Raw genomic sequence first — 15627 nt, 5'->3', positions numbered from 1 at the left:
TTATTTTTGATAGAGACAGAGAGTGTGAGAGAGAGAGAGAGAAACATACAGAGAGGGAGAAACAGGATCCAAAGCAGGTTCCAGGCTCCAAGCTGTCAGCACAGAGCCCAATGCAGGGCCTGAACTCACAAAACCCGAGATCATGACTTGAACTGAAGTCAGACACTTAACCAACTGTGCTCTCCAAGTGCCCCAAACAAACTAGATTTTAAAACAAAGACTGTAACAAGAGATGAGGAAGGGCATTATATCATACTTAATGGGGGTCTATCCATCAAGAAGATCTAACAATTGTAAATATTTATGCCCCCAACATAGAGAAACCCAAATATATAAATCAATCACAAACATAAAGAAACTCGTCAATAATAATACCATAATAGTAGGGGACATGAACACCCCACTTACAACAATGGACAGATCATTTAGCAGAAAATCAACAAGGAAACAATGGCGTTGAATGACCTATTATACCAGATGTACTTAACAGATATATTCAGAACATTTCATCCTAAAGCAGCAGAATATGCATTCTCAAGTGCACATGGAATATTCTCCAGAAGAGATCACATACTGGGGTCACAAATCAGCCCTCAACAAGTGCAAAAAGATCAAGATCATACCATGCATATTTTCAGATCACAACCCTATCAAACTTGAAGTTAACCACAAGAAAAAAATTTAAAACGTCCTCAAATACATGGAGGTTAAAGAATATCCTACTAAAGAATGAATAGGTTAACCAGGAAATTAAAGAAGAATTAAAACACTACATGGAAGCAAATGAAAATGAAAATAAGACAGTCCAAACCCTTTGGGATGCAGCAAAAGCAGTCCTAAGAGAGAAGTATATTACAATTCAGGCCTATTTCAAGAAGCAAGAAAGGTCCCAAATACACAACCTGACTTCATACCTAAAGGAGCTAGAAAAGAAACAGCATATAAAGCCTAAATCTAGCAGAGAAAGGGAACTAATGAAGTTAGAGCAGAAATAAATGATAAAGAAATAACAACAACACAACAAATCTTGTAGAACAAATCAATGAAACTAGAAACTGGTTCTTTGAGAAAATTAACAAAATTGATAAACCCCTAACCAAACTTATCAAGAAGAAAAGAGAAAGGTCTCAAATAGATAAAATTACAAAGGAGAGATGAGAGATCACAACCAACACCACAGAAATACAAACAATCATTAGAGACTACTATGAAATTATATGCTAACACATTGGGCAATACAGAAGAAATGGACAGATTCATATAAACATACAAGCTACCAAAACTGGAACAGAAAGAAATAGAAAATTTGAACAGACCCATAATCAGCAAAGAAACTGAATCAGTAATCAAAAATCTCCCAACAAACAAGAGTCTTGGGTCAGATGGCTTTCCAGGGGAATTCTACCAGACATTTAAAGAAGAGTTAATACCTAGTCTTCTCAAATTGTTCCAAAAAATAGAAATGGAAGGAAAACTTCCAAACTCATTCTATGAGGTCAGCATTACCTTGATTCCAAAATCAGACAAAGACCTCATTAAAAAGGAGAATTATAGGGGCACCTGGGTGGCTAGTTGGTTAAGTATCCAACTTTGGCTCAGGTCATGATCTCACGGCTCATTAGTTTGACCCCTATGTCAGGCTCTGGTGCTGACAGCTCAGAGCCTGGAGCCTGCTTAGAATTCTGTGTGTCTGTCTCTTTCTGCCCCTGCTCTGCTCGTGCGCTCTGTCTCAAAAATATATAAACGTTACAAAAATTTTTTGAAAGAGGAGAATTATAGGCTGATATCCCTGCTGCACACAGATGCAAAAATTCTCAATAAAATACTGGCAAATCGAATTCAACAGTACATTAAAAGAATTATTCATCATGATCAAGTGGAATTTATTCCTGGGCTGCAGGGCTGGTTCAATATTTGCAAATCAATCAATGTGATAGACCACATTACTAAAAGAAAGGATAAGAACCGTCCGATCTTGTCAATAGATGCAGAAAAAGCATTTGACAAAATATAGCATCCATTCTTGATAAAAACCCTTGACAAAGTAGGAATACATGGAATATATCTCAACATCATAAAGGCCATATAAAAAAGAGCCCCAGCTAATATCATCCCCAATGGGGAAAAACTGAGAGCCTTTCCCCTATGGTAAGGAAAAAAATAAGAATGTCCACTCTCACCATTACTATTTAACATGGTACTGGAAGTCTTAGCCTCAGCAATCAGACAACACAAAGAAATAAAAGGTAACCAAATTAGCAAGGAAGAAGTCAAACTTTCACTATTTGCAGATCACATGATCCTCTGCATACAAGACCCGAAAGACTCCACCCAAAAATTACTAGAACACATGAATTCAGCAAAATCACAGAATATAAGATCAGTGTGTAGAAATCTGTTGCATTGCTATACACCAGTAATGAAGCAGCAGAAAAAGAAATCAAGGAATCAATCTCATTTACAACTGCACCAAAAATAATAAGATACCTAGGAATAAACCTAACTAAAGAGGTAAAAGATCTGTGTGCTGAAAACTACAGAAACCCTTGTGAAAGAAACAGAAAAAGATACAAAGACATGGAAAAGCCTTCCATGCTCATGGATTAGAAGAACAAACATTGTTAAAATGTCTATACTACCAAAAGCAATCTATACATTTAATACAGTCCGCATCAAAATACTGCCAGCATTTTTCACAGAGATAGAACAATCTTAAAATTTGTATGGTACCGCAAAAGACCCTGAATGGCCGAAGCAATCCTTAGAAAAATAAAACTGGAGGCACCACGATTTCAGATTTTAAGCTATATTACAAAGTTGTAGTCATCCAGACAGTATTGTATTGCCACAAAAACAGACACATACACCAATCGAACAGAATAGAAAACCCAGACATGGACCCAGAACTATATGGTCCGCTAATCTTTGACAAAGCAGGAGAGAATATCCAATAAGAAAAAGACAATGTCTTCAACAAAAGGTGTTGGGAAAACTGGACAGTGACATGCAGAAGAATAAAACTGGATCATTTTCTTACACTATACAGAAAAATGAATTCAAAATGGATTAAAGACCTAAATGTGAGACAGGAAACCATCAAAATCTTAGAGGAGATCACAGGCAGCAACTTCTTTCACCTTGGTCAGAGCAATTTCTTACTAGACATGTCACCAAAGGTAAGGGAAATGAAAGCAAACATGAACTACTGGGACTTCATCAAGATAAAAAGCTTCTGCACAGTGAAGGAAACAATCAATAAAACTAAAAGTCAGCCTACAGAATGGGAGAAGATATTTGCAAATGACATATCCGATAAAGGGTTAGTATCCAAAATCTATAAAGAACATATCAAACTCAACATGCAAAAAACAAATAATCCAGTGAAGAAATGGGCAGAAGACATGAACTTTTCCAAAGCAGACATCCAGATGGCAAACAGACACATGAAAAGATGCTCAATATTATTCATCATCGGGGAAATACAGATCAAAACCACAATGAGATACCACCTTATACCTGTCAGAATGGCTAAAATTAATAACTCAGGAAACAACACATGTTGGCGAGGATGCAGAGAAAGGGGAACTCTCTCACACTGTTGGTGGGAATGCAAACTGGTGCAGTTACTGTGGAAAAGAGTATGAAGATTCCTCAAAAAGTTAAAAATAGAACTACCCTACGATCCAGCATCACACTACTAGGATATTTACCCAAAGAATACAAAAATACTCATTCAAAAGTATACATGCACCCTGATGTTTATACAAGTATTATCTACAGGGGCGCCTGGGTGGCTCAGTCAGTTAAGTGCCCAACTTCAGCTCAGGTCATGATCTTGCAGTTTGTGGGTTTAAGCCCTTCATCGGGTTCTGTGCTGACTGCTGACAACTTGGAGCCTGAAGCCTGCTTTGGGTTCTGTGTCTCCCTCTCTCTCTGCCCCTCCCCTGCTCATATTCTGTCTCCTTCTCTCCCTCAAAAATAAATATTAGGAAAAAAATTTTAAGTAGTATTATCTACGCTAGCCACATTATGGAAACAGCCCAAGTGTCCACTGACTGATGAATGAATAAGGAAGAAGTGGTATATATACACAATGAAATATTACTCAGACATAAAAAAAATGAAATCTTGCCATTTGCAATGACATGGATGGAGCTAGAGAGTATTATACTAAACAAAATAAGTCAATCAGACAAAGGCAAATACCACATGCTTTCAATCATATGTAGAATTTAAGAAACAAAACAGGTAAAATTATGGGAAGTGGGGTGGGGGGGAAGCGAAGAAAGGGAAACAAATGACACGAGAGTCTTGATAGAGAAAAGGCTGGGTTGACGGAGGTAGGTGGGTATGAGATGGGCTAGATGGGTGCTGGGTGCTAAAGAGGGTACTTGTGATGAGCACTGGGTGCTGTATGTAAGTGATGAATCACTGAATTCTATTCCTGAAACCAATATTGCAGTGTATGTTAACTGAAATTTAAATTAAAAAAAAAAAGTTTATTCCTACATCCTAACTCTGAGACCTGTGAATGTGACCTTATTTGGCAAAAAGGGTCATTGCACATGTAATTAACTCAGGGATCTTGAGAAGAGATTATGCTGGATTATCCAGTTGGACCCAAAATCCAATGACAAATGCCCTTTTATGAGACACAAGGAAGAAGGGAAGGCCATGTGAGGACAAAGGCAGAGTCTGGCGTGATACAGTCACAAACAAAGAACATCTTAGAGCCACTAGAATGGAAGAGTCAAGGAAAGGTTCTCCCTCGGAGCCTTTGTAGGAAGTGCAGCCCTGCTGACACCTTGATTTCTAACTCCTGGCATCCAGAACTGTGAGAGGAAAAAATTCTGTTGTTTTAAGCTACCAAGTTGGTAGTAACTTGTTATGGCAGTCATACTTTCATAGATGGGGAAATTGAAGATGCTCAGGAAACAAGTGAGTAGTGAGACTGACCACAGCTCACAGGGTACCATGAGTGATACTGTGGATACTGTGGTGGAGTCAGAGCAAAGGCAAGGAACTCACTTTGTGAGAAGCTATTAGGACGCCTGCAGCAGATAAAGCCTTTCTTGAGAAGAAAGGCTCAAAAACTTCTGACGGAGAAGAGCGAAGAGAAGAGAGAGCCTAGCCTGGTGATGGAAACCCCCCAAAAAAGGAAGGGAAAGGGTAGGGGTAAACAGGAGAGGGAGGTATGAAAGACAACACTGCAAGGGCAGTGTGTTTTAGGTTTTGGGAACTTCTTGGACCCTAGCCTAAGAGTCTCCAGGGTCCATCACATTTGTAAAGGCAATGGTTACACATTTCAGAAAACTTTCAGATTAGGTTTATTACAAAGCCAACACGAAGGTGTTGAAAAAAATCCTTTTTCTTCGTTTAAAAAATTCTGTTCAAAGGGTGCCTGGGTGGCTTAGTTGGTTGAGCATCTGACTCTTGATTTCAGCTGAGGTCATGATCCCATGGTTTGTGGGATCGAGCCCTGCATCAGGCTTTGTGCTGATATAGCATGGAGCCTGTTTAGGATTCTCTCTCCCTCTCTTTGCCCCTCTCTGGCTTGCTCTTTCTCTCAAAATAAATAAATAAACTTTAAATAATTCTGTTCAACCTTGCCTTATTCAGAACAATCTTCCAAAATTTTGCCAATTCCTGATCAGCTAGAAACCCTTGTTAAAATCCCCCACTAATGAGGTTTATGTGCACTCAAGAGAGCTCTAACTTAGTTGGAATCTGGGTGAGGACATGCTAGACTGTCTTTCACATTTCTTTTTTAAAAATTTTAAACAGGATTTGCTAAACAACAGCACAGTATAACAACAAAAGAAACAAGTTATTTACGGACAGTATTAATATGGCAACTCATATTTAGAAGGCATTTTGCAATTTATGAAATGTTTTTATACCCTTCTCATTTAGCTTTCACAATAATCATCAAGGATATTATAATACTCATTATCCATGTATTGTAGTTAAGGAAAATAAAGTGGCTCTGGAAGGTTAAGTGTTTGCAAAGTCCCATAATTAGTAAGAGAAGTGAGAGTTCAAAGTATATCCTTTAAATCCAAATTCTGTGCTCTCTCCCACCATATGTTTTAGCAAAAGTACTTTCATATAGAAAACTGAATTTACTCATGAAGAGTTAACATTTAAATTTGAGTGTCAACAGTTCTCCTAAGCGTGAGCATGACTTCCCTCATCTACATTCCTGCCAACCATGTAATAGAAAGTACTCAAAAGTCATAAAATTGTTTCTTTAAAATATTTTATTCCTCAGTCTTCACTAGAATTGGTTACAATGAGAAGGTCTTATTAAGGTTTGTTTAATCTGCATAAAAGAGTTTGTTGACTTATGCAAATTTAAAAATCACAACTTAAAATGTAAAAGACATTAAATCAATATAACACATTTAAGGATGCAGAACATATTAAGGATGCCTAACTTCCTGGGTTAATGTCACATTTGAAAGTGTTAACTTCCTCAATTTTTCTCTGTGAATGAATTTTTCTTCAGAACGAAAGAAACCAGTTTTCTCTAGAGAACATTTGCAAGACTTTTCATAACAACAACAAAAAAATCCAACCTCAAATTTGTGATTTGCAAAAGAATTATCCAGCATGATTTGAGGAAGAAATAGTCTTATAAAATCGAGTTCCGAAATGGGCCCCAGGGCCATTCTTGTGTTTTCCCTTTGCTTTATATATAATCCTACCTAGTCCACTCTTTGTGCCTTTGGCATTGTTGAGAGTAAAAACCAACTTCCAGTGTACAATGAAGAGTAACATGAAACTTCAAATTCTAATATTTCCTATTTCTACAACACTGTGATTCTGCTAGTTCCTGCCCTGACATCTCTCCCTTCCTTTTCATTTCTAACTCACCCTGCTTTTGTTCCAAGATCCATTTCACCACTAGGCAGCTCAAGTGATACATGAAAGCTGAAAGCTTCCTGTTGCCCCAGGATAGCCTTTCTTAAGTCTAAGACAGTGATTTTCAAAGTGTGATCCCTGGACCAAAGTTTCAGCATCACTAGAAACTTAGAAGCACGAATTACTGTCCCTACCCCACATCTACTGAATCAGAAGCTCTGGGAGTGTGGCCCAGCAATCTGTGTATAAACAAGTCTTCAGGTGATGATGTTGCATGACTAAATTTAAAACCATTGCTGTAAGCCAGTGATTCTCAGCTCTGATTGTGTATTAGAATCATCTGATGTCCAGTTGCCACACTTTCCACTCCGTCCCCCAAAGATTCTGATTTAATTGATATAGGGTAGGGTTGAGCAAGGGGATTGTTGAAAGCTTTCCAGGTGATTCCAGTTTCAAGCCAAGTTTGAGAAACATTGATGAAAGCCAATCAGAATAATCTAGCCTGAAATACTGAATCGCAGTTTTGATGAAACAGATGTATCCATTTCCATAAGGCTGAATGAATACCAAATGTGTTATTACCATTATTATAGCCACTGGTGGTAGCATGAGAGAAATGCAGGCTAATAAATTGCTCTTAGCTACTAAATAGGACATGCTGTTTTATTTCAACAAGAGCAGAATCTTTAGTAGCCTCAAGAGTGACAGATTTGCAAGGAGTGGTAGACAGATAGCCCAACAGCTACTGGCAGTGAAGGCATGCTCAACTGGTATGTTTTGTATGGGAAGGGGTAAAAATCATTTGGAAAAGAATTTGTGGTAAGCCAGGATTTGAACCCAAGCAGTCTTAATCCAGAATCCAAACCCTTAACCATGGTTGCCACACTGTTACTGTCTGTGGATATTATGAACAAGCAGTAAAAGGCAAGGGAAGACACCTTCAATGGCAGTGGAGGAGATGAACATCTTTCATTTCATATGTGTCCATACTGCAGTATGTTTATGACTGCTTGTTAAATCTAGAAGAGCCTACGTTTCTGGACTCAATACTTGTTTGGATCTAAACTGACCTAAACTTATGATTTATATCAACTCTCACTCCTCAATCTTAGGGAAAAATTTCCTCTCACTTATCAGGAGAAACAAACCATGAAGACAAAACACATGAGTCAACTTCAGTTAATTCAGTATATGCAAGACATTCAACAGCAAGCAAGATATATCAATAATAATACAGAATGTGATTCAAGAAATACAAATGCCTGATTATAGAGCAACACTTAACTTACTAAATATAACCACTCTTTGACTCTACCCGAACAACTTTAATTTGAATAGATATTGGTATGTAAAAACTTACTTTCATAAGCTCATAATAATTATCTTGGTATTGTTAACCAAGTAGCAAAGTATCTAGCACTTAGGCAAAGATCAAATCTGCTAACTCAGGACTCAGTGCCTCCCCAGCAGTGTCATGTTCTTAAAGGTTTTTGATGATGTTCCTTACTTTCCATTATTCTTTTTTTTTTAATATAAAATTGTGATATGGCTTGGGAAAAGCAGTCTTGATTATGTCAACTCTTTCCTCTGTAGAATGTGACTAATGATAATTAATGTCCCTCTTGCCTTAATAGATATCCTGAGGATCAAATTCTGTGAAAATGTTTGGTGAATCAAAAAGTCCCATGTAAATGTTACAGTAGAGATCCTGGTTAGGTTGTACCTCTCTCTTGGAGACAGAAGACCTGGTAAGAAAACTGACATTTACTGTAGGTCTTCTATGTGCTGTGTTATCTCACTCAATACCATCTTATGTATGGGTGGTCATATCCCATTTTACATGAGGTACATGGAGGTAAAGTAATTTCCCTAACATAAGCCACCTACCAAGTGGTAGGGTGAGGATCTGAACCCAGGTCTGCCACTCAAAAACTCAGGTATTCTTAGCATTAGCTTCATACTTACTTTATGGTGTAAAAAAGAAAAATGAATGCAGCACTTGATTTTTACATAACTGTGAAGGTTCTCACCACCACCCTCACCCTCAAGATTTCAGTTGTTTCAAAGTATCATATAAAATGTGCTAAACCTTACCAAAGAGCTAAAACTGGCAGGATGAAACACTCAATGCTGCACTGTGGAATAGAGCTCAAAAAATAAAACAAATTAGACACAGTCAGTTGTAATACAAGTAAAATATTAAAATCTCAATTTCACAGTCTGCCAAAGACTGCATCTCTTAGCCCCTATCAGACACACATAAGCCCCAATGACTACTGATTGTGATGCAATGATCCAGAGAGAGCCTGGATTTTTTTTTAATGTTTGTTTATTTTTGAGAGATAGACAAACAGCATGAGCGGGGGAGGGGCAGAGAGAGATTGAGAGAGAGGGAGAGAGACATAGAATCTGAAACAGGCTCCAGGCTCTAAGCTGTCAGCACAGAGCCTGACGTGGGGCTCAAACTCTGAACAGCAAGATCATGACATGAGCCGAAGTCAGACGCTTAACAGACTGAGCCACCCAGGCGCCCCAAGCCTGGATTTTTTTCTTAAAGCTTCACCTGTCATCATTAATAGGATGCAAACTTTACCAACGACGGGTCAGAACACCTCTAACCAGCCATATGGACAGCACAGAGGTCACACTACTGATTTTTCCTGTATGTGGTGGAGACACACAGGCAGGATGAAAAACCAGGTGTGAACAAAGAGATCAGAGAGACTTGGATGTGAATTCCAACTCCATCACTCACTACTTGGTCACCCTGGGACAGTCCTTAACTTACTCATCGGTTAACACTTCTTTATCTTGAAGCATTTGCCTCTGGAATGAATGACATGATATAAACTAATAGGCAGATGTCTGTGAATACAGTAGGCACTCAAGAGGGAGTGGCTTCTTTGATGATAAAGATGACTCATGAACTCACTCATGTCCATTAGTAAGTAGTTGCTTTTTTTTTTTTTTTAAACAAATACTCTCTGTAGTAGACTAAGGAGGATTACAAATTCTTAACTAATCTTCCCTTTGAGAGCTGGCGTTCAATAACTCTTCCCTTGAATAAGGGTTGGTCTAAGTGATTCCTTTGGCCAAAACAGTGTGACTGAAGTATTACTCTTAGGTTTCCAAGCCAATTCATAACAGGCCTTGTAGGTTTTGCCCTGGCCTCACAGTCATGATTTGCAATACAAGAAGTCTGACTACCATGAGGCCACTATGCTGCCTCACATGAAGCCCCCACTTAGTCATGTAAAAAGGCCTCAGGGTAAAAAGATGTTGGCAGGCCCCAGGCTGTCCAACCTCCAGCCCAGATCCTAGACACTATGGAGTCTCCGCCAACCGCTGCCCAAATTGCAGGTTCATGAGCAATATATGTGACTGTTGTTGTTTCTAGCTACAAAGTTCTGGGCTGGTTTGTTACGGAACAAAATATAACCAGAACACTCTACCAGGTTCCGCCCCAAATTAAAAACATCAATTTGCTGAATTACATAAAGTAACATGGTAAGTCTATATTTAGAGAACTCTAGTTCTCAAGTCTGTTTTAGACACTGAAAAAAATATACTGTTTGTGGATAACTTTAATCCAGGCGTAATTTAATAATTGGCTAACCCATGACACATACGAGCTATTGAGTGTGAATTGTGTCAGAGTTTTAGCTAAGGTTTTACAAAATATCCAATTCTCTTGAGGAAAAAAAAATGCTATAAATAACAACCCCTCATCTCCATGAACTTGTGAAAACCATTCTCTGAAGTGAGACTAATTGACCAGTGCCCGAGTGCTCCACCCTCCCAGCTCTGTACAAAGCTGGACTCCCACAGTCAGCTACCTAGTAACCAGGGTGGTTTATTAAGGGTCACTACCACCTACCTCCTAACTAGCAGGAAACTACCTACTCTGGGCTGCTTGCATTTCAAAGCAAGGCTGCAAACAATGAAACTGTTAAGACAAAGTTGACTTCTGCAGCTATCCAGATGTTTGAGGAAAACTCTTTCAGCTTTCATATAGGCTCTACTTGGGAGGATGGACCTCATTAGCATCCAACACTTGATCTCTGACTCATATAATACTTACCTGATGCCTTTCAAATAATACATGACCTTTTAATATTACTTGAACTTTGGGGCATACAACCAGCATAGGTGATGAACTCAACAAACATTTTGCTGCCTCCCAAATCTACTAAGCTCTTTTTCATTTCCTGTTTCTTCTGCCTACAAAGCTTGCTTTCCCTTCTTGATGGGGAGTGTATCTGTGTGTGTGTGTGTGTATAATCCTTTTTAACCTTTAAATGATCCCTCTCCCATCAAGGCAGAGTTAATCATTAGTTGATTGACTGCTTCTTCAATCTGTAAAGCCTTTTTTTCTAACAAGCCAGCTTACTATTAAAAAAAAAAAAAGGCAACAAACCCACAGTCCTATAGAATACATGGAAAAAGAACATGAAAGAGTCCATATAATTTGGTGACATTTCACCAGCTGAAAAGAGGCTGATGTGATCTGTGTTTCAGGGATTAGAATTTAGTAGCAGAAATAAGTTAATTAAAAAACCTAACCAGAATACTTTCTGTAAATAAAGTGCTTTGCACTGGAAGTGCAACATAACCTGAACTGATAAATTCTAAGGGCCAACTGGTGATTTGCATCTCAATCTCTCCTTATGTTATTTTCTTGGCTAAATTTAAAAAGGAACCATCCAGTGTAGGAAAGATAGATCTTTTTTATACCTCAGCAAGAACCAGACAAACACAGTGAACTCCAGGTTTTCCCAACCCAATGGCTTTGATTTGACTGAAATGGGCAATGTCTATTGTCTTAAGTGGGTAAATCTGAACATCAAACCCACCACTGGTATTGGTATTGGTTTTTACGTTCATTAACAATTGCAATCCCAACTAGAGATTTGTGGCACAACCCCCCCCAAACACATGAGCAACATGCATAAAGTCATAAACGCTATTCATTCTACCACCAAACCTAAAGAAATCACATTTTAATCATTCATTATTTAAGAACACACATAACTAAAGGTTGTATAGTCACCGAATGGTAACAAGTTCTATGTGACAAAATCCACAAAACACAGCCTAACATTCCTTCTTCATAAGGAACCTACAGAAGGTCATACTGGAACCCTTTATTCTGCCACAAAACCAAGAACAATGTTTTTGACACTCATCCTTGAATAAACTATGATTAACATGCCAATTTAGTATTATTATAATGGAATCTACATCACAACAGATGCCCAAAGCAATAGAATGACTTAATGCTTGACACTTTAACTACCTAGATCAAACAGAGGGAAAATTTTCTATTGAGAAAACCCTGGTCTTCCTCCAGAAAATGTATTAAATTTCTGGCACTGGACAAACAATAACATTGGTATATTCTAAAAGAAATGTGACATCAACTTACTTAACAGTTGGCAATAGAGGGCCTGTAAACTTCTCTTCATGGTATCATCTGGTCCTGCTTGTCCTCCAGTTTATTCATGATTCTGTCTAGGAAATCAGGAGAAGAAAATTGTTACACCTGGGGAACATAATTCAAGTCAATCAAAAAGAACTCCATCCTTAAAATACCTGACTTTGAAGAGGAAAATTCTTGGAATAAGGATACACCAGCAACTATTTTTTTTTTAATTTTTTAATGTTTATTTAATTTTGACAGAGGGAGAGACAGAGCATGAGCAGGAGGCGGGGAGGAGGGGGGTTGGGGAGAGATGGAAACACAGAATCTGAAGAAGCTCCAGGCTTTGAGCTGCCAGTACAGAGCCCAACACGGGGCTCCAACTCACAGTGAGATCATGACCTAAGCCAAAGTACAACACTTAGCTGAGCCATCCAGTCGGCCCCATCAGAGTCTAATTTACAACAGTCTATGTTATACAAATACCAATTCATCGACTGGTTAAATACTGAAACTCTATACACCACTGAAGGAAACTCATGTGGGCAATTAGAGAGTGAGAATCTGACTGGAACTTTTGAGGATTTCCACTTAGCTTCTCCTGAATCTCTAGTTTTGAAACAGGAAAAACAAAAAATTTCTTATCTCATTTCTTTTATGGTGTTCACCAAACAAAACCACCCAAAAAGCTTTACCACATGTTAAGTTGTATTATGTTAAATAACTTTTCCATTATTTTCTGGTTATAACAGATAATCCAGTATAGAATATCTGGAAAATAAAGCTAAATGAAATAGAGATAAGAATCTATAAGGAAATACAAATTACCTATCTCTCCAGCCTTTCAACATGCACTTCTATCGATCTGTCTCATTTTATCTATTATACTTTAGTTTGTTTTTAAGTAGGCTCCATATCCAACGAGGGGCTGGAACTCATGACACTCAGATCAAAAGTCACATGCTCTACCGATTAAGCCAGTCAGGAGCCGCCTCTATTATACATTCTAATTTTTCTCCCTAGCAGAAAAATTTTCTTGTGTTACTATTTACTACTTTATTTTAAATGGCACACAGTATTTCTTTAAGGTAAATCCCTAGAAATGGAACCACAAGGACACAAGGCTTTTGAAATATACTGCCAAATTACCCTTTGTCCATACCAGTAAGTGGGAATATCCATTACACTACAACCTACCCAATGATGGAAATTTATAATTTCTTTCCATCTTTGCCAATAAATAAGCAAATATTTCATCTTATTGCTTTAATTTGCATTTTATATGTTTATTCATCATTTGTCTTTTTAAAATTTTTAGTTCACATTTGACAAAGATCCTTTAGTCAGGCTCCTGGACCTTCTCTTAGGTCCATTCGCACACTTATAACACCTAGTTTCAGCAAGAACACCTGCTAACTCAGTTTGACCAGAACCCTCCACCCTCAGTATCCATCAAGCCCCAGGTGATAATTACCCTGGCCTGTCTTTAGCAAGAATCTTGTTAGGTCAGTTTAGCCAAAACCCTTTACCCCTGATGTTTCCTCTTAGTCATTTTCCAACCACTGACCCCCACCCTGATCCTTGGCTATAAACGGCCACTGGCCCAAGCTGTGTTCAGAGTTGAGCCCAATCTCTCTCCCCAACTGTTATATCCCATTGCATGGTTCCCTATACTTGTCCTGAAGGTCCTGAATAGAGCCTGACGCACCATCCTTAACAAATGTCATTGAATATCTTTTTCTTTAATGCTTTCTTTAACCATTCCCTACTGGCATGCTGCATTATTTTCTCATAATATCCCAAGTGGAACAGATTTATCTTTAAAATGTTTGTGTTGAGATATAATCCATGTATTATTAAATTCAGCCTTTTATTTTTAGTTTTTTTTTAATGTTTATTAATTTTTTTTTTTAATTTTTTTTTTTCAACGTTTATTTATTTTTGGGACAGAGAGAGACAGAGCATGAACGGGGGAGGGGCAGAGAGAGAGAGAGAGACACAGAATCGGAAACAGGCTCCAGGCTCTGAGCCATCAGCCCAGAGCCTGACGCGGGGCTCGAACTCACAGACCGCGAGATCGTGACCTGGCTGAAGTCGGACGCTTAACCGACTGCGCCACCCAGGCGCCCTAATGTTTATTAATTTTTGAGACAGAGAGAGAGACAGAGCATGAACGGGGGAGCATCAGAGAGAGGGAGACACAGAATCTGAAACAGGCTCCAGGCTCTGAGCTGCCAGCACAGAGCCCGATGTGGGGCTCAAACTCACGGACCGCGAGATCATGACCTGAGCCAAAGTCGGCTGCTTAACCAACTGAGCCACCCAGGTGCCCCAAATTCAGCCTTTTAAATATACAATTCAGTGGTCATTAATATATTCAAGTTGTGTAACCATCACCAGTACCTAATTCCAGAACATTTTTCATCACTCTAAAAAAAAAAAAAAAAAACCCTAAAAAACAAAATCCAAAAACTCCTATGTTTAATTAGCAGTCATTTTCCTTCTCCCCTCTTCCCAGCCCCTGACAACTACTAATCTGCTATACACATTTGCTCATTCTGTACATTTCACATAAATAGAATCATACAATGCATAGTTTTTGTATATGGCTCTTTCACTTAGCATAGTGTTTCTTAGGTCCATCCATGTTGTAAAACATCATTTTCTTTTTGTAAGAATGATACACACACACACCAATCCACACACAGCCATGGTTAGAGAGGCCTTCTTTAGTCCAGGATTACATAAATAGTCGCCTGTATTTTCTTCTGGTATTTTTTATTTCCTTTAGATCTGTTTCTGGACTTTGTGTTACATTTTACATCTCTGTTCATTCTTCTACTATAATAATAAGCGTTGTTTAAATTAAACTCTTGGTAAAGTTAGTCCTCCATTATTACTTTTTATGATTTATCTTGTTCTTTGAGTATGTTTTTCCCCTAAATTAACTTTATCATTTTATTAAATTCCAGAAAAAATATCATTGGTATTATAGATGTAATTATCTTCTACTTACTTTATTAATTTGGTAAAGACTTGATCTCTTCAAAATCTGAGTGTAGTGAGGAGAAAAATAAAATTTTAAAAACTGTAGCTATGAAGATCAAAAGAATTCTTTTCAGAGAGTGAGAAGAAGTACTTTTTTGGGTATGGGCACAATAGCTCAATGACTAATTAAAGCCCCCCTGAGAGTGATCTGGATGAGCAAGAGGGAGAAAAAGAGATCAACTGTTCTCCATTATAAAAATAACAGATTTCAGTTCTCTAAGGTAGGAAATAGGGGCTAAGCAGTCCAGAAATCAGAGGCTAAAGAGAAGATACACAAGACATGTTGAGAGACAGAA

The 15627-nt window shown here is 38.1% G+C and overlaps 1 protein-coding gene across 2 annotated transcripts in view; it reads right to left on the bottom strand.

Annotated features, from left to right (window-relative positions):
• The window catches only part of TMEM108 (transmembrane protein 108), a 364746-nt gene that overhangs the window by 161655 nt on the left and 187464 nt on the right, over nucleotides 1-15627 (bottom strand). Inside the window, exon 3 of one of the 2 annotated variants that reach the window (XM_030330246.2) lies at nucleotides 12290-12375. In XM_030330246.2, the coding sequence (XP_030186106.1) occupies nucleotides 12290-12329 (40 nt within the window). In that variant the 5' untranslated portion in view covers nucleotides 12330-12375. The remainder of the gene's footprint in view (nucleotides 1-12289; nucleotides 12376-15627) is intronic. The other variant, XM_030330248.1, reaches the window with a different exon arrangement.

Source organism: Lynx canadensis, chromosome C2 (assembly GCF_007474595.2).
Source record: "Lynx canadensis isolate LIC74 chromosome C2, mLynCan4.pri.v2, whole genome shotgun sequence".
In the NCBI taxonomy this organism is placed as follows: Eukaryota; Metazoa; Chordata; class Mammalia; order Carnivora; family Felidae; genus Lynx; species Lynx canadensis.
Note: the sequence above shows the minus strand (reverse complement) of the source record. Positions and strands in the feature narration are given on the sequence as shown.